The 16,692-nt window shown below is 38.2% G+C and overlaps 1 protein-coding gene across 5 annotated transcripts in view; it reads right to left on the reverse strand.

Annotated features, from left to right (window-relative positions):
* Tcf12 (transcription factor 12) overlaps positions 1 to 16,692 on the reverse strand; it is a 252,997-nt gene that overhangs the window by 64,179 nt on the left and 172,126 nt on the right. For all 5 annotated transcript variants that reach the window (XM_048332197.1, XM_048332195.1, XM_048332199.1 and 2 more), the window contains 2 exons: positions 11,630 to 11,762; positions 7,052 to 7,104 (listed from right to left, as the gene is read on the reverse strand). In XM_048332197.1, the coding sequence (XP_048188154.1) occupies positions 7,052 to 7,104; positions 11,630 to 11,762 (186 nt within the window). The remainder of the gene's footprint in view (positions 1 to 7,051; positions 7,105 to 11,629; positions 11,763 to 16,692) is intronic.

A 16,692-nucleotide genomic window follows, 5' to 3' on the forward strand; every position in this document is an offset into this window, starting at 1 on the left:
GTTCTATTTGTTATTGATAGTAGCCTTTACAAATGTTAAATGAATTATATAAAAACCATGTAAAAGTCACTTAAACTTATAGAGATGAACATTAGTGAATTTTCAAGGATGGAAAAAAATTAATAAAGTTTTTATGTCTAAATGGCATGTGATTTAGAAAAAATAACCTGTTTTAATAACCTGTTTGCAACTACCTTCACTTTAGGGTTGTTTTTTGTCATTCTGTTTTGTTTTGGTGCCAGTCATGGCGCTTGAACTCTTGGCCTGGGCTCTGGGTCTCTGAGCTTCTTTGCTTAAGGCTAGCACTCTATCACTGAAGCCGTACTTCTGGCAGGGTTTTTGTTTTGTTTTGGGGTAGTTTATTGGAGATGTTAGTTTCATTAACTCTCCTGCGTGGATTGGCTTTGAAGTGGGATCTTCAGTCCTCAGCTTCCTGAGAAGATTAGCTTTAGGTTTTACAGGAGAGGTGGACAAGGACAAAGATTACTGGACAACAGAGATCTAGAGTAAGTAAGTAGAGCAGTTTCTTATCTGACATGGCTCTTGAATCCAACAGAAGTTCTGAAAAATGGACTCTCATCCTGTGTTGAGTTGAGGCTCTGCTATCACCTTAATAAGGAACATTGGAGAGCGTATGACAGGACATAAATGCTGGCCTGGTGTCAGGGCCTTAACAATGAAGGGGCTACACTTGTCTTCTCTGAATCCAGTATAGGGTAGAAAGTTGTGGCCAGGTTTTAATGGAACAAGCTGTGTCCATTCATGTTTCATCATTTACTGCTGCCATCATTCATGGAGCAGATACAACCTGGCCCACAAAATGCACCTATTTACTACATTGAGCCCTTTGGAGAAAGTTTGCCATTCCTGCTCTACCACACAGAAGAATACTTATTTAAAAAAAAAAAAAAGGAATATGTACATTCTCAGTTCCAGAACCAAATTATTTTTGAAAACTAACAAAATGTTGGCAAGTTACAGATATATTGGGTTAAATGCTGAACAACTACAATCAATTCAAAGACTATGAACTCTGAATGGTCATTACTTTGTTTGAAATCTACTAGGGAACAAAGATACAGAAGGAACCGGGGGTCATCCTGGACTAGCAGTATTTTTGAAATGCTTAAAAGTTTATGAATATATGCATATAGCATCCATTACTACCCTCTGAAATAAGATACAAGCATAAGAAATAACTTTGTGTGTGTGTGTGTGTGTGTGTGTGTGTGTGTGCGCCAGTCCTGGGCCTTGGACTCAGGGCCTGAGCACTGTCCCTGGCTTCTTTTTGCTCAAGGCTAGCACTCTACCACTTGAGCCACAGAACCACTTCTGGCCATTTTCTGTATATGTGGTGCTGGGGAATTGAACCCAGGGCCTCATGTATACAAGACAAGCACTCTTGCCACTAGGCCATATTCCCAGCCCCAAGAAATAACTTTTCAAAGTGAAATCACTGCTACTAAACAAAAGAAGTATCAGTGACAGCAAATTTCATGTTAGCCAATTACCTAGGATATAAACTACTTCCCTCACTTAGAATGAAACTGAAACATCCCTAGCCATAAAACTTCATAGTTCTACTAATGCTGAACACATTTGACAGTGAGTGGTGCAAGCTTAAGTGCACTAAGATAACCTAGCTACACATCTTTGCTTTTTGTCTTGAAATCAGACCAAAGACATAACTTACTGTTCACAAAAACAAAATCTCAGAAGTATGAATTAAAAGATTATTTATATTTATACAAGTCTGACACTGTTCTCAACAGTGACTACTATCTACATAAACAGTGGCTATTTCATCTTAGTAAAATATGAAGAAAATCTTCCATTCAGTGAGTAAACTGAACCGAAGTTTGGAATGAATTGCAGATCTGTCTCCTTTTACATAAGACAAAGATCTTCCTGCTTAGTGCAACCTGCAAAGCCAGACGCTTTTCAGTAGCAATGCATTTACCACTTTGCCAATTTTTGTACTGCAGCGTATTTCAAGCACAGCTTATGAAATGGTGAGAAGTGAGAAACGCCTAACCATGCCCAGTAGCAATGTGCCCTCTGCTTGCCTGCCTATCCATCCCACATTCCAGAACTAGACAGCTCCCTCAGCAAGCTCAGCTGGAGCTGAAGCGGCATGAAAATACTATTTTACCCCCAGAATCGTCCGATTTCTTTCTGGTATTATTAGTGTTGGATAATTGTCTAGGAACCCTGTGTTATCTTGGCTTAATAGTGACTTTGGTAGCATAATACTCCTTTGCATTTCTGCTTGCTGCCCATCTTGCCGTTTTCATAGGTAAACGGGAGACAAGTGCCGCTAGAGTTCTAACCTTGGACAGCATTCCTTGCTATTTCAGAGAGCTATTTTTGAAATCGTTTATTCATAGTTAGTAGGACTGGCTCCAGAAAATTCTGCTAGCAATCAATTTAAAATATCCTTAGTTTTCCTATTAAAAATATCTGGCAGGATTTAATAATCTAAACTCTTCTACTTTACAGCCCAGGTTATTGGATATGTCCATGAAAATGATAATGCCTATATTATTAGACACAGTCTTTGTGGTTTGGGACCATCTCAGGGTATCCATCCCCAATTATCTAGAGGTGTCCTTAAATTTTCAAATTCAGAAGTCACATTAATTTCAAAAAAGCAAGAAGGGTATCTAGCTCATTGCTACAAGTGGTTGCCTAACATGTGAGTGAGGGTTTTATCTCCAGCACTGAAAACAATAATCTCAATAAAATGCAAAATAAAAAATCCCAATAAAACAAAATCCATTGTTTTGGGAGAGAAGGGAAGAAACCGATTTCTGACTAGAATTAGCATTTCTAAAACCAGGAAACTCTGTACCTGTCTACCAAAAAGTAAGAAAAAGTGGAGCCTAAGTATAAGTAGTTCCATCTACCTCAGAATAATGAGGGTATATGTGTGTGTGGGGGGGGAGGGGGGTGAGGCAGAAAACAAAATATTTCCAGGTGGAATACAGAAAACATTTTAAAAGTATAAGAAATTCTAGCAGGTTTATGGGGAAATACATAAACATCTAAAAAAGAAGAGCATAACATTTGGTTAAGAAACATAATTACACTCAGAACTCAGTAAGACATTATTTTGATACAAAGTCAAATTTGAGAAGATGTTTTCTTTTCTTTTTTTTTTGGCCAGTCCTGGGGCTTGGACTCAGGGTCTGAGCACTGTCCCTAGCTTCTTTTTGCTCAAGGCTAGCACTCTGCCACTTGAGCCACAGCGCCGCTTCTGGCCATTTTCTGTATATGTGGTGCTGGGGAATAGAACCCAGGGCCTCATGTATACGAGGCAAGCGCTCTTGCCACTAGGCCATATCCCCAGCCCCCTGAGAAGATGTTTTCAAATGCTATAGGTGGGACAAGAACATGGGTACTTTGGGTACCAAAATTTGAGGCATTCTGGAGTTTATCTCAGTAGCTACTTTATGTGAAAGACTTAACATAGCATATAACATAACAGACAAAAAAGAAAAAAACAGCCCTCCGTGTTTAAAAATCTATATACCAAGTTAAGAAACAAAGAGCTGGGCACTGGTGGCCTGTAAGCCTAGCTACTCAGTAGGCTGAAATTTGAGGATAATGGCTCAAAGCCAGCCTAGGCAGAAAAGTCTTTCAGACTCTTATCTCAAAATAACCACCAGGAAACTGAAAATGGTGCTGTGGCTCAAGTGGTAGAGCACTACCTTGAGTAAAAGAGCACAGGGGAAAGTGCCTAGGTCCAACCAGGACCCACCAGAAGAAAAAAAAAAGGACAAAGTGCTTTCCATCTAAAATGTTTCAGAGGGCCACAAAAATGTCCAACCACCTGAGTGATGATGGCTCAACGCCTGTAATCCTAGCTACCCAGGAGGTGGAGATCTAAGGATCACAATTTGAAGGCAGCCCAGGCAGAGAAATCCATGAGACTCTTATCTGTAATTAATCTCAGAAAAAGCCAGAAGTGACCCTGTGGCTCAAGCAGTAGAGTGCTAGCCTTGAGCAAAAGAAGCTCAGGGACAGAGTCCAGGCCCTGAGTTTGAGCCCCAGGACTGGCACTCGCACACACTAATGCTGTCTTGCTCAGTAGATCTTCATCCACAAAACAAGCACCGTAAGCACCACCCCATTGTGCAGAGAACAACAACAGGACTAATAGTCTGCATGTTAAGTAAGTCTGCCTATTATTGTATGTAGTAGCATTAAAAGTACAAGAGACTGTTTTCCATTTTCTTTAGTAAAGGGAACATTTATTTTACAGATCATTGAACAAGCAACAAATTATTCAAATAATCTGAATGCTACTATCAAATTTTTAGCTTGGGAAGTATGTTATTACTGAAGTCATAAAATATACTTATTCTATTTTTATTTATGTACTCATTTTCTTTAACAATTTGCAACATAAGTTCATAAATTGCCCATTTTTCAGTGAAAGGATCCCATAGAAAACTGTAACTTAAAAAATCCTCACTTATTTTAGAAATGAGAAGGAAAATTGATGTAACCATAAAAATTCTGAGTTTGTTTGCTATTATTTATCAAAATTTAAAAAAAGTTTCTCTTTTAAAAACCTGAGATTTCAAAATAACTTTTAACCTAAAATATACTTTATGAAATCTACTAAACTAAAATCAATTTTATACATGCACACACTTTACATATTATGTTTTGCAACGTTGGGGATGGAACCCAGAGTCTTGTATATGTCAGGCAAATATTCTAACACTGAGCTACATTCTATTTCCCCTTTTGTTGAGATATGGTCTCTTTGTGGCCCAGGCTCACCATGAAAGTGCTATGTAGCCTACTAGCCTCAAACTTACAATAGTCCCAGTGGCTAGGATTTCAGGCATGTTCCACCATGTCTAGCCACATATATATATTCTTCCTAACATTTAGTGTGTACTAAGGCAGCTAGAGAAATACATTAGGCTGGGCTAATAAAAATTTCTAGTGGTTCTCAAAGTCTCAGAAAATTTCAAGGTTTGTTTTTCTCCTAGCCACTAGGGACAATATAAGAGAACAACTTCTGAGTAGTGAGTCTTATATTTACAAATGTAAGGAACACTGGTGATGCTGTTTATCTACCTTGCCCTTTTGTTTTAAAAATGGAAAGAACTAGAAAGAACAGAAAATACAGTTTTTGTTTTGCCTGTCCTGGGGCTTGAACTCAGGGCCTGAGCACTGTCCCTGGTTTCCTTTTGCTCAAGGCTAGCACTTTACCACATGAGCCACAGCACCATTTCCAGCTTTTTTCTGTTTATGTGGTGCTGAGGAATTGAACCCAGGGCTTCGTGCATGCAAGGCAAGCACTCTACCGCTAAGTCACACTTCCAGCCCTACTGTGTTTTGCTTTGTTTTTTTAAACTGTCAGGTTATAAAGAAATGAGATAAAATTTTCACCTACTAATCTTTTTTTTAACCTGTGCAGTCCTACTAATATTAATCTGTAATTAAACTTTCATTACCCTCACAGAATTGTAGTCATAAATTATACGAAATTTCACTTTACCATGTGCTAACGGTTCTGCCAGTTTTAATATGATTTCTGTTAACCTAACAGAAATCATCTGTTACATGGTGGAACCACCTACCCTTGCATAGCACACAACTGTTAAAATGTAAATTGCCCAACTATTTTTAGCTGCTGCTGAAAAAAATATTCCTGTCTTCGGGAATAATGACTGGAGGCATTGTGTTCATTTTGTTTATCAAGCAGCTATTCAGCCTCTAGTGGGCCCAAGTGCTTATGCAAGCAAAAGCTTTTAAGAATGCCTGCAGCTGCAATCCAACCTTCCAGGTAGGCTACAGGTTCTGAGCACAGCTGCCCTATAGGCTGAGTAAAACTTTCCATCTGGAAGTGAGTTTCAAAGAGGATTTCAAATTCGACTTTTCACGTGTCACAGGGAAAAGAAGGCGGAAAGAACATAGGAACCAAGGAAAGCAAAAACCCAAAAAGATGATATCTCTACTTTAGCCTCAACAAAAAAGAAAAAGCTTCAGACCCAGGCTGTTCCTTCTAGATTACCAGTTGCCAAGCCTGATATTCCATTCAGTCTCTACTTCCCTGAGCTGTGACTCATCCCCCAGCACCTGCGCCCATGTGTTAAGTACTGCCAAATAAAAGCCCAACATCTATTTACACAACAAAGAGATGTACCCTATAAGGCAAGGAGCCTCTATCCAAAGCCCTGCTCCCTATTTGTTCCAAGTAAAGGGAGGGGAAAAAAAGAAAACACTACAATCCTTCCTTGCACCAGGTTTTTAAACTGTAGGTAGATTCACAATGGAGGTTCATTTACAAATACTCCTTTAAAGAAAAGTGTATTTAATTGCACAGACACTCCTACAGCATTAGATTATCACAGCCATTAATGACTGCTCCACCAAACCTTCCCTACCTCCTTTATCAAAGCCCTTTATCCTCAGAGGATACATTTTTGAGCAAAGTGGGATCAACAAACCAGTTGCTTGAAAGCTTTCCTGATGCTAGGCTGAAGTTAGGAAAAGCTTAATGAAGGCTTTAAAATCCACAAGGGTTTCACCAGGAACATCTGACTTGGTGATTTATGCATATTAATAACCTCAGTCCTACTGAGGCAAGCTGAGCCGAACATGTCCTCCGAATCTTAATGTCTTTAGCTCCATTGGGATTATTACAAATGTAAATTTCTAAGATTCTCAGCTATTAATCTCTGTCTGTCCTCCTGTTCAGCAACATAATGACTAATTAAACATCAAAAGACCTGTACAGGAGATCTTCTTTGACAGCTACCGGCCCAGTCCTCTTCCCAAGAGGGGAATTCAAACGACAGGGACATAAGAGTAGGAGCATATGAGTTAGCTGCAAATCTCTGCTGAGAAGTCTAGGAGCCCAACATTAACTGTGGATTTACCTCAATCAATGGTTTTGTTAAGCAGTGAACAGTTTCTATGTAAAGTATGCCCACTGGCACTGATCGAATGTTCCCTTGCAGTAAGCAATACTCAACATTTGACATCAATTTATTTACCATCAAGTCAAAAGGAGGAGGGTAGTACTTACAGAAGAAGGCAGACCGGGAGGCACCTTTCTTACTTTCTTTGCTTGCAAAGGATCTGCACATAAAAAACAACAACAATGTATTCCATCCACATATATATTTATCATACTAGGAAAAAAAGTTGAAAAATAGCTTCAGCTTTTAAATCAATAGGAAATATTTCCCCCTAGTGTCTCCTCTCCGCCCCCCCCCAACATCTTAAGAGTAAGCAGGAAAACCTAGGAATGGGAGCTCTGTTCCTCTTAACAGGAAATGAAGCACAGCGAGGGTGAAAACAACAAACCAGTAAGCATGTACGAGAGGAGAATGAATTTAAGAACCTGTTATGAGGCAGGTGCTATAGTAGACATTTGATGTAATTTATCTCAGTTTCACTGGAGTGGGGCACTTGGTGCAACAGGTTAATAATATGCTTTCCTCAACAGAGAGACAAACTTAGTATCTGCAATGTACTAAGAATTAGATTTATGCCAGGTACCAGTGACCCATGTCTGCAATCCTAGCTACTCTGGAGACCTCAGTCTGGATCAAGGTTTGAGGTCAGCCTTTTCCAGTAGAAGAGTCTGCTAGATGCTATCGCCAAAAAATTAGCAAAAAAAAAAACCCCACAGCTGGAGGCATAGCTCAAGTGGTGGAACAACAGTGTACCAAGCTCAAGCCTGTGAGCTCAAATCCTAGTACCTCTAAAATAGATGGATAAGTAAAAAATAAGATAAGGCTTAAAAGGATGTTTATTTTTTATTTTATTCTTTTTTTTTGGGGGGGGGGGAGTCCTGGGGCTTGGACTTAGCCTGAGCACTGTCCCTGGCTTCTCTTGCTCAAGGCTAGCACTCTGCCACTTGAGCCACAGCGCCACTTCTGGCCGTTTTATATATATATATATATATATATATATATATATATATATATATATATGAATATATATGTATATATATACATATACATATATGTATATATATACATATATGTATATATATGTACATATATATGTACATGTATGTATATATATGTATATATACATATATACATATATACATATATGTACATATATACATATATACGTGTATATATATATATATATATATATATACACACGCACATATATATATGGTGCTGAGGAATAGAACCCCGGGCTTCGTGCATGCTAGGCAAGTACTCTACCATTAAGCCACATTTCCAGCCCTAAAAGGATATGTAAAACTCTAAAATAGTTAAAAGCCAATAGTATGTTACAATTATGCTAAAACTTTGAGATAAAGTTTAAGGAATGAAAAATTGGTATATATAACAATGTTAAGAGATGCTATATAAACCAGGAAAATATGGACAGACATGACACAATGCCATTTAGTATCAACAGAGTTTTAGTTATATGTGGTTAAAAATGTAACTTGAACAATCTGTGTGCAATTTGCCCTAGAAATGTTCATATTTCTTATACCTCACTAAAGTATGTTTCTTTCTAAGCATGAATATTTTCATATGTTTAACCAGCTTCTATTTATCTACAGATTTTAAAATCTGTCCATGTTATTTATTACAAATTCAAGTGACAAGCACTGTTTCCCATTCTTACATGAATAATAGATCTAATTCAGGATTTTCAGAGGGGTCACTACTAGGGAGAGAGAACACATGAAAAAACTGATGTAAAGTCCAATATTTTTGAAGACTATAAAAAAAGAGAGAATTATACAAGCAGAGTATTTTCCTGGGCCATAAATGATACAACATAATAAAACATGCAGTTTTAGAAAGAATGAAACTCATTTAAATCCGGGCTGGGAATTCTCTACAGTGAGTATCCCAGGAGGCTGTAAAGCTAAAAAAGCAACTTTATAAGTAGCATGTGGAAAAATATTATACAATAAAAAGAGGAAAAGCATTCATTAGCATCTATGTCCCTACCCCAAGAGGCAGCCTATATTTCCTTATAACAGAAGTGCCAAAGATAAACAACATCTGGCACACTCTATATTTGTAAAATGAAAGGCAAAAATCTTTGTTCTTTGTGAAATGATTCTGCGGCCCACCTCCTCACAAGGAATATGCACTCCTTGGGCAAAAGCCCCACTTTATTTAAAACAACACACACACACACACACACACACACACTTTATTTAAAACAACACACACACACACACACACACACACACACACACACACACACACACACACACACACACACACACACACACACACACACACACACACACACACACACACACACACACACACACACACACACACACACACACACACACACACCTCCCCGCTGCATAGCTCCTACAGTCTGGAGCTCAACACTCCATTTCTAGAAAAAGCTGTTCTTCCATGTGAATATTTTTTTCTTTTGTATCTGTACTACAATTGTCTGCTACTACACAATCTAAGCACTAACTACAAAATCACATATGAAATGACTGTTTCTAAACCATAAGCCTGGGATTCACAGTTCACTTTTGGGAGGCTTTAAGAGTAAACTGAACTAAAATTTCAGCTCCACCCCGCAGCAGCTATGTGAGCCAGGAGAGATTATTTTTTAACCTTTACGAGCTCCCATTCCCTCAGAGGAATAATGGGTGAACACCTCCTCTACTAAGTATCTTCTGCATTGGGATGATACATGAAATGTGGCTCAGTGCAGTACGTGGCATTTGACAAATTTCAGCCATTATTATTGTTCTGTTAAAATGTAGAGTAAAATGACTATAAACGAGATAACTAGTAAATGTTGATTTCCTAAAACCTAAATGGTTCCAGAAAATATTGAGTTAAGGACAGATCTCTGAAGTTCTTCAATGACTTCAGCGCCAAGAAAAATGGCTAACACATAACAATGGACAATGTTAATAGTAATCTGTTAAATAATATTCACATGGAAAGACTGATGGGTCTCCTCAAGTATAAAGAGAATGACCACACTTTCCATTTAGCCCAGGCTAAATTATGTTTCTTGACACCTTGGCTCCTCATTTCTAAGTTGAGGTAAACATTACAACCCCATAAAGCTTCTGAAAAGATGTGCTATGTATAGTGCCATACCTAGAATGGAGGAGATGATCAGTAATATTTATATCACAACCAAAATGAAAACAAAGAAGATATAAGTTTTAATTTACAGGCAACTTGAATTTTAAGTCTAGAATTTTGTGAAATCTAATCTTTCCCAGTTACTTGCATAGTTGATGTTTTCCTTTTGAAATTTTAGTGATATTAAGTAATAGGAATAATGACGGTACTAGTGCCTTTTGTGTTATATGTATACCTATCATTTGAACAAGATGTTTTCCTAGAGTAACACTGCTATATCTACACTCCAAACAATGTTCCTACCTTGACTAAGTCATCAAGTGGAAAATCAGAGTGGAAATGAAGAAATGTATTTACTCATAATCATTTTTTCAATACCTGTCTAAACTGATAGGACTGAATCTTAATAGCATGCACATATTCTGAATCTCCCACAATACATACTGAGAAGTGGATACATCTAATCAAGAGTTTTTAATCACTGTATTTGACAAATCCCTCACATGCCTTTTATACAACCTTCAAGAGTTTAAACCTAGGGACAGGAAATATTTCACCCTAAATATTTCACATATAAATTGAAAGCAGTCAACAAGTATTTGTAGCTATTACATACTTTCTTTTAGTAGGTAATTTTAGAAGCTGACTTATGCTTAAATAAACAAGGTCTTTGGGTGGAATCACCAAAAACTCTGATTGGATAAGGTGTCAGTGAACATGTGAGGTTTGCTGTAAGCAGCAACACAAAACACACTGGTATATAGTTGGGCTATATGTAAGAGAAAAAAGCCAAGCCAGTTGGTGGCTCAAGCCTGTAATCCTAGCTACAAAGGAGGCTGAGATCTGAGAGCAGAGGAGGAAGGGGAAAGGGAGAAGGAGAAGAAAAAAGCCACAAAAGAATAGAGGGTAAGAGGGCCTAATATATGGAAACGATTGTTATATCACAGTTGTAACTACTTTCAACGTCCCATGTGTATCTGTAGCTTCTACTATTGATGATGTTCTTGTATCACCTTCCTGTGGTTTTATCTACACTATCTCTGTAATCTTATCTGAGTATATTGGAAACCGTCTATACTGGTATTAGAACTAGGAAATTGAAAGGGAATACCAAAATTGAGAGACACAGGGTAAAAAAAAGACAAACAACTACAAAAGCAATACTTGCAAAACTGTTTGGTGTAAGTGAACTGAACACCTCATGGGGGGAAAGGGAAAGGAGGGAGGAGGGAGTGGGGAATGAGGGATGAGGTAACAAACAGTACAAGAAATGTATCCAATGCCTAACATATGAAACTGCAACCTCTCTGTGTATCAGTTTGATTATAAAAATTTGAAAAAAAAAAAAGAGGGCCTAATATTATACAAGGTTTCCTGTGCAGTGGTGTTTTGGAACTGGTCAGGGGTAACAAATGCACAGACTGTATCCTACACCTTTTCTAATTTTAATTATATTTTGTTCAAAATAACCTTCTGTATTTTTTCCCTTTTACTAGACCTTCTAATTAAAAGAAAAAAGAACAGAAACATTTGTTTGATGGACTCACCTAGGGCTACAGAGTCATGGAGTGGTCTTCTCCTGGAGCTTGTTGCTGAGAAGTAGTACGGTGTACCAGGTTTACCCGAAGAAGACAGCTGTGCTGGACTCCCAAGTCCTAGATCTTGTCTTAGGAGACTAGACTACAAAACAAGGCCAAAGAAATAAGTCATCTTCCTGCTGATACTATCTTAAACCTGGAAATTTCACCATTTCCGAATTACTTTAAAGGACCTTCAGCAATGTGTTAAACCCAAGAAGCACCCCAAAAGTACTTTTTGAATTCAATTGGACCATTGGTTTCAGTGCCTATAGTCTCCACCCTATCCTTGCCCACTTTTTACTAATTATGGATACTCATGAATCTTAGGACTGAATTATATTTTAGTAACTATGTGATCCCATTTTAATTATCAACAACATTTTTTTTTTTTTTTGCCAGTCCAGGTCTTGGACTCAGGGCCTGATCACTATCCCTGGCTTCTTTTTGCTGGCTTTTTTCTGTTTTATGTGGTGCTGAGGAATTGAGCCCAAGGCTTCATCATGCATACAAGGCAAGCACTCTACTGCTAAGCCATATTCCCAGCCCTATCAACAATATTTCTGAAAAGCAGTGACCTGGTTTTCGCTAAAAGTAGTTTTTGTGATCACACAGCCAGATAATGCTGTACTTTTTCCTATTCTACCCATTTGTGCTAGCTCACATCAGGTGGTTAACAACAGTCACAATTCATGGATCTTCCTGCTGTTGTGTGTTCTGTTTTATCCTTCCATATTATGTTTATTCAGTTTGTATTTGTTGGTCTTAATGGCAAGATCTAATGTTAATCTTTGCTTCTCTGATAAAATTCATTTTGTCCTATTTGGTCCATAAACATCATCCATTCCTTAGAACCATTTTCAGATTCTAAGTTTGTCAATGCAGTTATAGCCTTTCTAACATCTAGGCATAAAAAATGTGATTAACGGAAATCCATCAAGATGACAAGGCTGAGAAGGGAGCCCTGAGGTTTGCTTCAGTGACATCATGAGACTTTGTCAAATGCTTCACTGAAATTCAGAGATTCCGCAGCCCTAACCTATTCAACCCAGTGACCCCATCATAAAGCAAATAAGGTTCGTTTGGCAGGATTTCACTCCAAGATTTCTGGCAACTGAGATGAAAAGGGACCAGAGATGTGAAAGTCAAGAGAATTAGAAAAGGGTGTAGACTACACTCAGGAGGACATTCAAGTAAAAAGAGATGAGATTTCTCTAGTATGTTTATTTTCCTCCTACCATATACTTAACATCCCTTACTTCCACCAACAAAATCTTAGTAGCTCTCTTTTCAACCACCAAGCATTACAAATATACAAAGAAATAAACCTCAGCTTTAGTCAGGACTTTACTCAGTGATTTTAGCAGAACTTTGGAAAATCTAGCTGCTGTCTCTAGAAGCTGATATCTAAGCATTGTGGTTCAAACTCAGCCCAGACAGGAAAGTCCATGAGACTCACTTTCTAATTAACCCCCCAAAAGATGAAGCGGAGCTGTGGCTTAAATGGTAAAGCATCAGCCGTGGGCCAAAAAAAGCTCAGGGACAGCACTTAGGCCCTGTTCAAGTCAGAGGACTGTTACAAAAATCAAGAACAAAACCTCTCATTTAAATGAGTCTCTTCCCCCCCCCCCTTTTTTTTTAAGTTTCCACTTTAAAAAAAAAACCAAACCACGGGCTGGGGATATGGCCTAGTGGCAAGAGTGCTTGCCTCCTATACATGAGGCCCTGGGTTCAATTCCCCAGCACCACATATACAGGAAATGGCCAGAAGTGGCGCTGTGGCTCAAGAGGTAGAGTGCTGAGCAAAAGGAAGCCAGGGACAGTGCTCAGGCCCTGAGTCCAAGCCCCAGGACTGGCCAAAAAAAAAAAAAAAAACACCAGGTAGAATTTATTTAACAAATAACCATTTAAGTTCTTAAAACCTGGAATTCAACAAGAAATGTATCCAATGCCTAACGTATGAAACTGTAACCTCTCTGTACATCAGTTTGATAATAAAAATTTGAAAAAAATAAAAATAAAAATAAAACCTGGAATTCAGTACATTCATGATGTACAGCCACAATTACTATCTAGTTCCAGAATATTCTCAACACCCCAGAAGGAAGCACAACTCCATTAAAAAGTCACTCCTATTCCTACACTCCCATACCTCCACATCTACTAAGCAAGTAATTTCCCATTTTACCCTCCCTAACTCCTGGAGAACATCAACTTGCTTCATCTCACTATGGATTTATCTATTCTGGGCATTTCATATAAATCTAATCATATGATATGTAACTTTTTTTTTTTTTTTTTTTTTGCTGGTCTTGTACTTGGCCTGGGTGCTGTCCCTAAACTTTTTTCTTAAGGCTAGTGCTCTACCACTTGAGCCATAGAATCACCTCTAGCTTTTTTTGAGTAGTTTATTGGAGATAAGAGTCTCACGGACTTTCCTGCTCGAGCTTGCTTTGAACCATGATCCTCAGATCTCAGCTTCTTGAGTAGCTAGGATTACAGGATTACAGCAGCAATCGGTCGATATCTAACTTTTTGCACCTGGTTTCTTTCACGTCTGGTATTGCTACTTTGATTTCTGGTATTACTACTGTATCACCATGGTTGGTTTTCACTTCCTTAATTATGTCCTTTGGTACAAAAAAGTTTTCAATTTTGCTGATTTTTTTGGTTTTTATTTTTTATCTTTTCTGGTGCCAACCTTGTGCCTTAGTGCCACTGTACATCTTGGTGCCCTCTGAGGTACATCACCTTTACAAAAAAAAGGTACAGCACTAGCCGGGCACTGGTGGCTTATACCAGTAATCCTAGCTACTCAGGAGGCTGAGATCTGAGGATCTCAGTTCAACACCAACCTAGGCAAGCAAGCCCAAGAGATTCTTTATCTCCAGAAAACTGAAAGTGAAACCATGGATCAAGTGATACAGCACTAGTCGTGAGCTAAAGAGCTCAAGGACAGCGCCCAGGCACAGAGTTCAAGTCCTAGGTCCAAATAAATAAATAAATAAATAAATAAATAAATAAATAAATGAATGAATGAATGAATGAATGAATGAATGAATGAATGAATGACAGTACTATATTTTCTCAAGAGCTTTATCTGTTAGATTTAGGTTTTCAGTAAACTTTGAGTTCATTTTATTTTTGGTACAGAGAAAGAATCCAACTTCATATGCCTATCTAGTTGTCTCAGCACCACTTGTTGAGAAGAATACTATTTTCATATTCAGTGGTCTTAGCATCTTCTTTGAAAATAATTGATAGTTTCAGCTATTTATAGACTCTCAGCGTTATCTCATTAGTTTATATATTTACCTAATGAGAGTACCGCACTATTTTGATTACTGTAGTTTTATGATAGGTCTTCAAACTGGAAAAATAAGGCTCCCTTTTTATTGTGGTATCTTTGGCTCTGATAACAGTTTATCGCAGTCAACAGCAATGAGTTAGGAATCTGTCCTAAATGATTAGAAAATTCACTAGTGAAGCCATTTGGTTCTTCACTTTTCTTAAGAGACTACTTATTTTTTTTTGGGGGGGGGGGAAGTCCTAGGCCATGAACTCAGGGCCTGAGCACTGTCCCTGGCTTCTTTTTTGCTCAATGCTAGCACTCTGCCACCTGAGCCACAGCACCACTTCTGGCCATTTTCTGTGTATGTGGTGCTGAGGAATCGAACCCAGGGCCTCATGTATACGAGGCAAGCACTCTTGCCACTAGGCCATATTCCCAGCCCCAAGAGACTACTTATTAGTGATTCTATCTTTTTATTTTTGCTGTGTTTAGATTTTGTTTCTTCTTGAGCCACATTTGGTAGTATGTGTGTGCTTTTTAGGAACACATACATTTCCAAGATTAAATGTTGGAATACAATTGTTCCTTGTATTCCTTTATTGCTTTTATCTCTGTAGAGTCAGAGACAATGCCTCCCATTTTCATTTGCAATATAGTAGCTTGACTGTTCTTTTTCTCTTAATTAAGTTAGCTAAAAGCTTGTCATTTTTGTTGCTCTTTTTTTTTTTTTTTTTTTTGCCAGCCGTGGGCCTTTAACTAGGCCTGAGCACTGTCCCTGGAGTCCTTTTGCTCAAGGCTAGCACTCTGCCACTTGAGCCACAGCGCCACTTCTGGCCATTTTCTGTATATGTAGTGCTGGGGAACCCAGGGCTTCATGTATAAGAGGCCAAGCACTCTTGCCACTAGGCCATATTCCTGGCTTTTGTTGATCTTTTCAGAGTCACCAAGTCTCCTCTTTCTGAGACAAGGTCTTGTATAGCCACTGATGCTCCTGCCTCAGCCTCCTGAGTGCTGGTTGTTCTTTTCTTTCTAGTTTCTTAAACTTAAACTTAGGTTACTAACTTGGGGAGCTTATTCTCTGCCCCTGAGATGGGTTCTTGCTATGATGCCTAAATTGGCCTCAAATTGGCAACTGTCCTCCCTCAGTCTCCTAAGTAGTTGCAATTTCACATGAACATTACTGAGCCTGGCTGGCTTGCTTTCTTATCAATGTAGATACGTATAACTAAACATTTCCCTCTGATAGTGGCTTTTGCTGCATTTCATAAATTTTTCTAGGTTGTCTTTTCATTTTCATTTGGTGTTTCAGTTTCTTTAAAGTTTACTGAACAATGCTGAAGCACACATGAATCAATCCAGCTACCAAACTAGCCAAAGGCTGTTGCATCTTTCAGAAATATTCATTATCAAAGACAACAGCTTCTTTTTTCATTTCAGATTCTTCATGATAAATTCTTCTTTGGATAGCGCTTAGATATTCCTTTAAAAAGCAGAAAAGTAGGGAGAAGAACTTTTCGATCATCAGACAATATAATATGTATACACTAAAGACTGCAAAACATCAATGTAATTACTTAGCCTTGATAGCGCAAATTTCAGCAGATATTCAGCAGATTGGGAAGGCAAGGTATGATTATGACACATAAAGGAGAAATAGTCTTCCTTTAAATAAGCTCCAGAAGAAATGCTAAAAGTGATGACTACAATGCAAACAATACATATTTATATATTTTCTGTATTT

This window comes from Perognathus longimembris, chromosome 23 (assembly GCF_023159225.1).
Source record: "Perognathus longimembris pacificus isolate PPM17 chromosome 23, ASM2315922v1, whole genome shotgun sequence".
Lineage (NCBI taxonomy): Eukaryota > Metazoa > Chordata > Mammalia > Rodentia > Heteromyidae > Perognathus > Perognathus longimembris.